Source organism: Corythoichthys intestinalis, chromosome 3 (assembly GCF_030265065.1).
Source record: "Corythoichthys intestinalis isolate RoL2023-P3 chromosome 3, ASM3026506v1, whole genome shotgun sequence".
Taxonomy (NCBI): Eukaryota; Metazoa; Chordata; class Actinopteri; order Syngnathiformes; family Syngnathidae; genus Corythoichthys; species Corythoichthys intestinalis.
The window spans coordinates 47,167,353-47,178,421 of record NC_080397.1 but is presented as its reverse complement, the minus strand read 5'-3'; the positions used below and the strand labels follow the sequence as shown (position 1 = coordinate 47,178,421).

Sequence of the window (11,069 nt, the reverse complement as noted above, 5' to 3'; positions counted from 1 at the left end):
CAGTCATGCACTTTGGACAGGTGATGTTTCAGTGTTGTTGTGGTCTGAATTAGATGAGTTTTGTGGCCAAATATGGTCATGTGGTAAGTTATAGTACAGACTGTACTATACTATACTGTACAGTAGGGGTCCCCAAACTACGGCCCGCGGGCTGGATACGGCCCGCCTGCACATTTGGTCTGGCCCCCAGAGCAAAAAAAAAAAAAAAAAAAAAAAAAAAAATCTAAAAAAATTATGTATTTATTTATTTATTTTTCAATAGTGTTATTTATTTCCTGGCTTTTTTTCTGTGAAGAACCCAGAGAGGGTTATTTGGTTATTATCTATTTAATTAATAGTGTTATTATTATTTATTATTATATTATTATTTAACTTACTTTCGTTCCGTGAAGAATCCAGAAAGGGTTATTTGATTGTGGCTTTCTGAAAAACAATAAATCTTTACATTTTGGCACTCATGCAATCGTCACATCTTTTCTGTTATAAACTGACCCCGGCCCCTCATCAGAGAAGGGAAAAGTTATGTGGCCCTCACAGGAAAAAGTTTTGGGACCCCTGCTGTATAGACTGCCAGGCCCCTGGTGGCCGAAAAGTGTCATTGCATGTAATTGACTTTCCTATATATATAAAAGTTGTAAAGCAATAAAACAAACAACAAAAATGAATGGCATGAACAAAAAACAATATTTTTATAATGGTCAAAATGATTTTTCAAACCGATAACGTGACAAGCACCTTAAACGGTCATTTTTTTGCATATTATTTCATACAAAAAAAATTAGGGGAGGGCAATTTTATTTTTCCAAATGATTTTTCTTTGTTTGAAAATATTTTTTTTTGACTGAAGCAAGTTTTTGGGGGATTGAATGATTTAGACACAAATGTCACACAAAATGATTGCTAAAATCAAAACTTTTTTTAATGAAAAATTAAGTGTTCGAATGCAAATATTTGAGTCTCAAATATTTTTTCGCATTCAAATACTTTTTTTCTGTGATTGAAATTTTTTGATTGATTTTTCTTTTGAAAATATATATTTTTTTGTTTGGAGAAACTTATTTTTTGATTGAACAATAAAGATACAAATTTCCTAGCCAAAATGTGGCCCAACCGTAAAAAAATATTACTTCAATCAAAAAAGTTGCTTCAAAAAAAAAAAAAAAAACTTTAATCAAAAAAAGAGAAAGAAAAATAGCTTTCAAATGCATTTTTTTTGTAGTTTCAAATTTATTTTTGCATTCAAACACATCTTTTTTATTGAAAATATATATTTTTATTGAAGCAACTTTTTTTTTTTTTTTTTTTTGATTGAAGCAACTTTTTGGGGAGATCGAATAATGAAAACACAAATCTACCTCCATATGGCTCCGCCCAGGGGACACAATTTTAACTGGGTTAACTACATTGGCACGACACCGGTGGGCGTACCATATTCAATGGATGTCAATTTTGGTGAAATATATAGCTGTCCTAAGCAGCCTGATTTAGAATTCCCTCAAGAATGATGGGAAACAAAAAAAACGCTCATTTTCCACTTATTATTATAAATATTCTTGTAAGTTAATTTTATTGTTTGTTTTGGGGTCATCAACATGTTGTGCCCCCCTGCCCCAAAAGTCAAACTCCGCCTATGAGTACAGTATAATACTAATAATGGCCTACACGTCATCCACGCTCAGATTTGCAGGAGCACAAGCAACAGGAGCATAGCCAGGTAATACATTTTAAGAATTTGGCTCGAGTGTGCTATTTAATGTGAAGATTAGCACCACAATCTTTAATTTTTCTCTAGCAAAGAAAATCATAAAACAAATGTGCATGATTATCCATTCAGTCATTAATATCTCATTTGTTTACAGATTAACTGCAAATGTGGACTCAAGATTAATAAAAATCAAATTGAAGTTCACCAGGTATGTTATATTTCTCAATTAGGTGTAAGGCCAGACATAATCTGACTGAATGTTTGTCATTTAAGCGCTTATAAACTACTACAATAGCGTACACCAGACAACACGTCACTTTTGCTTATTAATATTCATGACGTTAGCAACTGTTACTAGGGGGTTCAAGCTCGCGTTTGTCCCTCATGCTAGATGCATGTAAACGAGATGTTTACTGAGCTAAACCTACCAATTCTGTCCGAAAATGATGTCCCTGGTGCCAAATTCACTGGTAAAGATGTGGAAGAACAAATGTTTAGATAAAGATATGGCTTAAGTGTCGAGGGCTTAAAAAGACGGGAAAAAGAGCCGACCTGTTCCACAGTTAGCTTTTTTATCGACACCTTTTTCTTGTGTGCATTGCCTTACGCCACTGACAATGACATTCTCCCGTTTCAACAATCTATGCTTTACCACCATATGCCCTGTCTTACTTATATATTATATCCTCTGGTTGTCTTACGTCTCCGACCGATCTTGTGGGCAATTTACATTGGTATTTTTGTGTAGCGACGCAAATGCTACTCAGTGGCAGCCAACGAACACTTTTCATTTTTTCTTTAATAATAATAATAATAATAATACAAATAATTAATCATCTTAATTCTATAATTTATTTCCACTTCCCCCTTACTTAAGTTTTTTTTTTTTTTTTTTACAACAGAAAGAGTAACAGTGGCAGTCAGATAGCATTTTAATTTAATTCAGGTCATTCATTGTCAGGCGAAAACATAAGTAAAAATATCAAAATGGCTTACCTCTTTGTCCTCTGTAGGGCCATGGCTCCCAACAAAATGTTTACTGCAGATGAAATTTGAATGGCTTCACTTTGCTGGCGTTAAACTGGTATATTGGACGTCCGCGCATGTTGATCCATTCTTCACATTTTTTTCCTCCGAATTTTTGGTTTCGGGTAACGTATGAAGAAAATATCTTTTATATGTCGTAATGTCTGGAGTCGTTTCTACAAGTTCCATAGCAGCAGTGTTTGATCGGCATGTTCTTTTTTGAAAGATTACCGGAGTAAACAAGCAGAAATAGCATCTATTGTCTGTGAGGGTGTGTCAATAATCTCCCACTTCCGCATTACAATGGCAACGTCATGGTCTAAAAATAGCATTCGTGCGGTACGCTATTCATACAGATGAAGTTGTGCTGAAAAAAAATACAGTGATCCCTGTTTTTCGCGGTGAATGGGGATCAAAACCCGCCGCTATAAGTGAAAAAACCGAACTGTATTTTTTCCTCCTAAGTATAATTTAAAAAATATGTAAATTTATGTATTTTAATAAATGTTTTTTAAGCACTACAAATGAAATAATTATGATAGGTTTTACACATGTTACTGTCCCACTGAATTATTTTTAAACGAGAATAAAGTAGTTGGAAAATAGTTGGCTTTATTAAATGATTCATAGTGAGTCTACTCAAATCCTCTCAGGCTGCTCACTTACAATGAGTTGCCACAGCAACTGTTTAACAACTTAAATGATGATTTACGCATACAACGCTTTTGAAGTCAACATTGTTAACTTTAATAAGCAACTCCAATGACATGCCTGACAAACAAAGAGCAGGGAAAGGGAGGGAGGGAGTGAGAGTGAGACTATGCGATCAGCTCGGCACAGTTCATCTGTATCATTATTATTTTTCTTTCAAATTGAAAAAAAATCCGCCATGGACTGAAGGCGTGAAGTTTGAAGCGCAAAGTAGCGAGGGATCACTGTATACTAGAGATGTCGATCGGGTCCGATCACGTCATTTTGAAACTATCGGAATCGGCAAAAAAAATATCGGCCATGCCTTTTTTTAATACATATATATATTTTTTAATTAAATCGTTTTCTAATTGTATTTAATGTTACAGACATAATATGTTACACTCATCCAGAGTCTTTAGTTTAGGCTTAAGGTAGGGTTATCAAATTTATACCGATAACAGCGGTAATTAAAAAAAAAAAAAAAAGTATCACGTTAAAATATTTAACGCAATTAATGCGTGCGCTGCACGACCCACTCACGCATTGTCGCGCTCAATCTGTAATGGCGCCGTTTTACCTATATAGAGAGATAAAAGGCAGCGTAAAATGAGTAGAGTGAATTTTGGCAGCCTTTGGAGCCTTTTTTAATTGGCTAAAGCCTTACAATCCCTCTCCCTATGATTAGAAATATCATGGGAAGCAATGTGGGGAAGCAAGGTAGCAATTGATTTTTTTTCTTAACACCTTATGTTATTTCCCAACGTAGAGAAGATATATCAATTGGTAGCACTACGCACAGTCATGGTTCCACTTCCCATCATGCATTTGGACATGGCTACGGTATCATTTACTGAAAGCTCAACAAATACACTAGATGGCAATATTTACTCACAATATACAAAGTCACATGTCTTTCTATCCATGGATCCCTCTCACAGAAAGAATGTTAATAATGTAAATCCCATTTTAAGGATTTATTGTCATAATAAACAAATACAATACTTATGTACTGTATGTTGAATGTATATATTTGTCCGAGTTTTATTCATTTTTTTCTTAATGCATTGCCAAAATGCATATGATCGGGAAAAATTATCAGGAATGACTGGAATTGAATCTGGAGCACAAAAAAGCAATCGGATTGGGAAAAATCGGGATCGGCAGATACTCAAACTAAAACGATTGGGATCGGATCGGGAGCAAAAAAACATGATCGGAACAACCCTACTGTATACCATTACTAAAAAAAATTAAATGAAAAAAAACTGGCATTGTAAGCAGTTACTCACAACGTTACTCATGACTTGAGTATTCTTTTCTACAAATAATTTTTTACTTGTACTTTAGTACATTTTTGGATGACTACTTTTACTTTTACTTGAGTAATACTATTTAGAAGTAACGCTACTCTTACTTGAGTAAAAAGTTTGGCTACTCTTCCCACCTCTGGATCTGATAAAGCAAGTAAGTAATGAAAATAATCAATCATGTTGCTCATGTCGGTTGTCATACATTCATAAAATGCAACATGTTAAACCATTTTACGTCTTTATCACCTCTAGGGGGCAGAATATACTAATTGGTGATAGAGTTCCCATTGGGCTGCTTTCATCACCTTCAGGCAGTGCAGGAAAAAAGAAAACTTAAAGTTAAAAAGTCAGAAGAACCCAGGTTTGCAAGGTCATGTGGGAAATGAAAAGCTCAAGTGGGAGGTTGCGATTTGAGAAGGCCTTTGCATCAGCGTAGTTGGACGGGCTGATAATAGAGTCAACTCAAACTCACAACACTCGCTCACTTTTCCCTTGCTTCTCCACTTCATCCCTTGAGTTTCACGTCTTCTCTGGATTATTGTTTTTTTTTGATGCCGTAAATTACTGTGAAGGACTGATAGAGGGATCTCCAAGGAAATCTGTCTTGGCTCAATCTTTATTGATACTTTTGAAAAGGTGCTGTTACCTGGGAGGAATAATTCAGATGGAATAATGTCTTCATACGGGAATAGAAGATCCTGGCTTCCAGCTTTTTTTGTTGCCACTCTGATTCTTGTCTCTCTTGGTTATGCTGAATCCAACCAAGGCAGAAGACCGGCAGAGTCGTCCTCATGCTATGGAGGCTTTGACCTCTACTTTGTCCTGGACAAGTGAGTTAAAAATGTAGAAAATACATTGACACATGTAGGATGTAGTCCCACTGAATCGGAAGCATAGTAATGAGGCATTTATGTATTCATTGATATTTTTTACCCTTTCATGCACGAATTATGATCAAATAAATCAGTATTCTTTTCTCAAATGTTTATATAAACCTGAAGCCGTGATCAAAAATAAACAAATAGATGTCCACTGTAGTGACCTCTGTCCCTGAAAGAGTTAATTTCTATCATTACATGTTGTGATGAGGTCAGCAGAAATGTTTTGTATAGCATTATAACCCCTGTTGTCATATCATTCAGCAGCATTGATAACTGAACTCGTCGATTTAAACTATGTTTCAGCGTGGTGCCTTGTATGTCCACATGTTAAACATTAGTTCCTACATACTGTAATGTTTATTCTCATCAACTCAACACAAAGCATGAGGGGATATTTAACCCTAAAATAAAGTGTGTGCACTATGTTTGCACATGTGCATGAATGTTGCTTCCAAAGGCATGAATAGTTTAGGATGGGTTTTACATAACGTATCCAACTCACAGTGTAGTTAACAAGCTACAAATGCACAATTTAAGAGATTCCATTACAAGAGACGTTTAAAAATTGTCTCTCTTGAAAGATTGTACTCAATTCTGATTGATACCAAAAACGTACCGTCATTTTCGGACTATAAGCCGCTTCTTTTTTTCCTTCATTTTGAATCCTGCGGCTTATTTGTTGATGTATTTGGGTTAATGGGTAACACTTTATTTGACAGCGGCGTCATAAGACTGTCATACGACTGTCAAAATTATGGCATGACACTATCATGGGTGTAATGGACCACACATACACGAGGACACTGGTGTTTCAACTTAGGTGAAAATTCAATTTAATAAAGCCACAAAAGAAAACAAATATAACAAAATAGCTTGGGCCCAACATAAAAGAGGACAACATAACAGAAGGCTTCAACCAAACTGACCTCCAGACACATCTCTGTGGCCGTTTAAATCAGGGTGGACTCTACTAACGACCTCCTGAAGGAGGTATGACAAATTAACCAAACAATGTCAACTTAATAAAACGACAACAGATGGAAAATATTTATATATTCAAACAATAATTAACCAATGTGCATTTAAACAAACAGTGAAAACTTTTCTCCAAACAGTCATAATTAAATCAATTTAAATATCCCCCCCTTCAGAATGGTTGGTGCCAGATCTTACACAGCTGTGGTCGTTACTTCAAATTGGCAAATAAAATCCAGTAAGCTTTCAGACAAATATTAACTAAAGTGTGCACCCATTAGAAAATACATGTCCAAAAAAATATCACATAAATAATGAACTAAATCTTGAAACACTAAATTGTGGCGGTAGTGATAGCCACATTAATGAAAGCTTATGACAGATGTCATTAAGTGTCATCTGGAAAATTATAAAACTAACTTCATTTACGTTCAGCTTTTCATCCATTCAAAAGTGAGATAATTTGCCGGCTAACAGTAAATGACATCTGTGATAAGCATTTATTAGTGCTCATGACAAAGTCATGTCATAATTATGACTGTCTAATGATAGTCTTATGGCGCCACTGTCAAATAAAGTGTTACTAAATACCATAACTAGCAATTAATGAAACAACTGGAATAGTAACTGAAGAAATAGTTAGCACAGAACTTGAATTTTGATTGTTATTTACATTTGTAGCGCTGCAGCGCATGCTAGGAGGCATGTTGGAAAACAACAGTGCTGACAGCAGGTGGCAGCAGAGGTTGACTGTCTCCCCCAAGGGAGCAGTGATGGCCAAATGAAGCTTCTTGAAGCAATGAAGCTTTGCCGCCAGTTAGTTCATGGTGGTTCATTTGGTCTTCTAACAGACACTTATAATACAGTGAGGACAGCTGCAGCTTATAGTCCAGTGCGGCTTATGTATGAACAAATGCCGTTTTCGTGTCATATTTGGTGGGTGGCGGCTTATAGTCAGGTGTGCCTTATAGTGCGAGAATTACGGTATTATTTCAATAACATGATACTACAGTATATTGTGTTTTACAGAGCAAACTGCTTTACAATAAGCAATTTTACAGTCTACAGTCACAATAGTCAACATTGAGCTTTATATAGGCAGAACTTTGAATGAGCTCCTACATGTAATTCATAACTATTGTGCTGGTGTTACTTAATGTGAATCTGCATGGAAACATGGATTTTTTTACTACCAGGTACAAATCAGAATGTTTTGGGTAACGTAATTAGGGTTGTTCCGATCATGTTTTTTGCTCCCGATCCGATCCCGATCGTTTTAGTTTGAGTATCTGCCGATCCCGATATTTCCCGATCCGATAGCTTTTTTTTGCTCCCGATTCAATTCCAATCATTCCCGATAATTTTTCCCGATCATATACATTTTGGCAATGCATTAAGAAAAAAAATGAATAAAACTCAGACGAATATATAAATTCAACATACAGTACATAAGTACTGTATTTGTTTATTATGACAATAAATCCTCAAGATGGCATTTACATTATTAACATTTTTTCTGTGAGAGGGATCCACGGATAGAAAGACTTGTAATTCTTAAAGGATAAATGTGACTTTGTATATTGTGACTAAATATTGCCATCTAGTGTATTTGTTGAGCTTTCAGTAAATGATACTGCAGCCATTTAACTTCTGGCCAAATGCATGATGGGAAGTGCAACCATGACTGTGCGTAGGGGCACCAATTTATATATCTTCTCAGCGTTGGGAAAGAACATAGGGTGTTAAGAAAATGATCAACTACTACCTTCCCCACATTACCTCCCACATTATTTTTAATTGCTGAGAGAGGTATAGTAAGGTATAAAAAATGGCTCCAAAGGCTGTCAAAATTCTCTCTACTCATTATACCCTGCTTTTAAGCGCTATCTATAGGTAAAACGGTGTTTTTATAGATTCAACGCGACAATGAATCTATACGACGGGTCGTGCAGCGCATGCATTAATTCTTTAACGTGATTAATTTAAAAAAATTTATTACCGCCGTTAACGCAATAAATTTGATAGCCCTACTTTAAGCCAAAACTACTCTGGATGAGTGTAAGACATTTTGTCTGTAACGTTAAATACAATTAGAAAATGATTTAAATGAAAAAATAAATATATTTTTTTAAAAAAGGCATGTCCGATATTTTTTTGCCGATTCCGATACTTTGAAAATGACGTGATCGGACCCGATCGATCGGGACATGTTTAAATGTAATCCATAAAAAGGATTTACGTCGCAGCCTTTCATTGGCACACTTTTAATACAGTTAAACAAAATAACAGACTTCCCTCAACTGGGACTTGTGACAAGAACATCAGTAATGGGTAATACATAACTTCTCTATGTTCACAATGTAGTATCTTATAACAATCTACATTTTGATTTCTCAACCACAGTTCTTTCCAATAACAACAACAACAAACAAAAAAAGATGAACAAACAAACAAACAACAACAAAAACCAGGCCAACTACAAATATCTCAGTTATATTAAGTTTTGGTGTGGGACTTGATGTTGTGCCTGCATGCTTGCCCGGCAACTCCACACATGCTTTGGCTTTGTTCACTTGTCAAGTAAATGTTATATCTTTACTACACGCAATTCCTGCTCTACACATCTTATTGCTGCCTTGTTTTAATCATTTCTGCATTGTTTTTGTTTTTTTAAAAATCCTGGATGCATGTCCTCTACCTGCCCCCACCCTCTTGCCCCAGCATTATCCTCATCATCGCAGTGTCTACACAGCCTATTCTTCATTGGCTCCAGATGTTTTAATGTTTCAGCCTGTTGTCTTGGCCTTTTCGCGCTGGAACTTATGTCATAGTAACAATGGAAAAATAGGTGTTTGGTAAAAAAGGAGGAGGGAAAAATCTGAGGTTATAAAAGCAAAGTTTAAATGAGGACGCCTACTATGATTCAGAGATGAAAGTATGCAATTTTTTTTTGTTCTTTAGTGATAGAAACTTGTAATTTCATATCTAAATGACGAATGGCTTCCTTTCATTCTGTGACCCTGTTGTGTTTATTTTGTACCTGCACAGGACCGAGGACTTAGAGGCAGTTCCTCTATGGCCCAATAAAGACATTTAAGCGGAAGTTTAAAATTTTTGACATTATGCTTAATCTTTGTGTTAGCGGGGTCTAATTAGTCTTTGGAGTTGATTTCAACAATTTCCGTGCAGTTAGTTTTTTTTTTATTAGTTTCAGGGCTCCGGAGTGGCTAAGCTAGCACGAGTCAATTGGCCCGTTCTAGCATGCCAATAAAAAACAACACATGCACGCATGAAAATCACCCATGCAATCAATTATGTTGGCTATGTTTTCAGGATGAAGTGATTGAAACTTACCATTGCATGTCAATAACTGAACACCAACATTTTATAATCCAGCAGCTCTGTCGGTAACAGGCTGCAGAGTAGTGTAATATATTTTCCACCTGTGTGTTTATATCGTAGCCAGCAGCAAGTATCTAAGTTTGTATGGTTCCTCGTTCTTCATCGGGAATTTGTGGAAACTCTCATTTGCCCATTTCCACAGCCTCTAAATGCATGTTTCACTATGTTGCCGTTCTTAAGTCAAGACTTCGTAGGCTAATGTCGCATTTGAGGGAGGTGCGAAATCGGAGTTTTCCAACCTCCGACCATGAAAAATATCATTGAAACGCCACTTGAACTGGGAGGCCCGAGTTGCCAAGTCAGGGAAAAAAAGTACCCTGTCTTCACGGGTTGGTTCAATCAGACGTCACTCGACAAAATGCGCTGCCCATCGAAAAGCAGAGCGTCAATAGCAAAACTAAAGAAGGCAGTTTAAAGTGTGGTCTATTTACCTTAGGTGTCGTTTTTCCTCCACTATTTGATCGCTTATGAGAAGACAGGTTTGCTGGAGATCAACATGTCTTTTGATGTCCAAAATAAAAGCACGAGTGGCCGAAGCACTTCACCCTATTGTGGCCACTAGGCATGTGCCTATAACCGGTTTCAAGGTATACTGTGGTATGAAAACGTCACGGTTTCAAAACCGCAAATATTTAGCTATGTGTTATGTACCATAAATGCAGGGAGAAATCCCTCACTTGCAGCTGAAAGGCTCAACCCTCCTACACTGGTTGTTGCTCAGTGTCGGTGAGTCAGCTGTGCAACACGATGGCTGGAGGAGGAGAAACTCCTAAACTTTTTCATCCCATCGAAGAAAATGAAGACGCTGGTATGGGAATCCTTCAGCTACAGAAAAGTTACAGACGGCTGCGGCTTAGAGGAGGAAGGAGGGCCAACCGACATGTAAAACATTTTTGCGGAGGGTGGCTGTTGCGGAGGCAATACCTCCAGTGGCGCCTCCAGAAATTTTTCATAGGGGTGGCCAGATGGGGCCACTTAAAATCTTGGGGTGGCACACCAAAACTAAAAGCCATAATTTCAGGTTTTCATTATATTATTGCAGTAAAAAGGTCAGGGGAAAACGATCAGAAAGACTTA

At 36.6% G+C, this 11,069-nt stretch overlaps 1 protein-coding gene across 1 annotated transcript in view; it reads left to right on the top strand.

The window, feature by feature from the left end:
• Positions 1–5,112: 5,112 nt before the first annotated feature.
• Positions 5,113–11,069, top strand: part of LOC130913145 (anthrax toxin receptor 1-like) — a 68,148-nt gene continuing 62,191 nt past the window's right edge. The window contains exon 1 of the mRNA XM_057831501.1: positions 5,113–5,564. Within this exon, the coding sequence (XP_057687484.1) occupies positions 5,407–5,564 (158 nt within the window). The 5' untranslated portion in view covers positions 5,113–5,406. The remainder of the gene's footprint in view (positions 5,565–11,069) is intronic.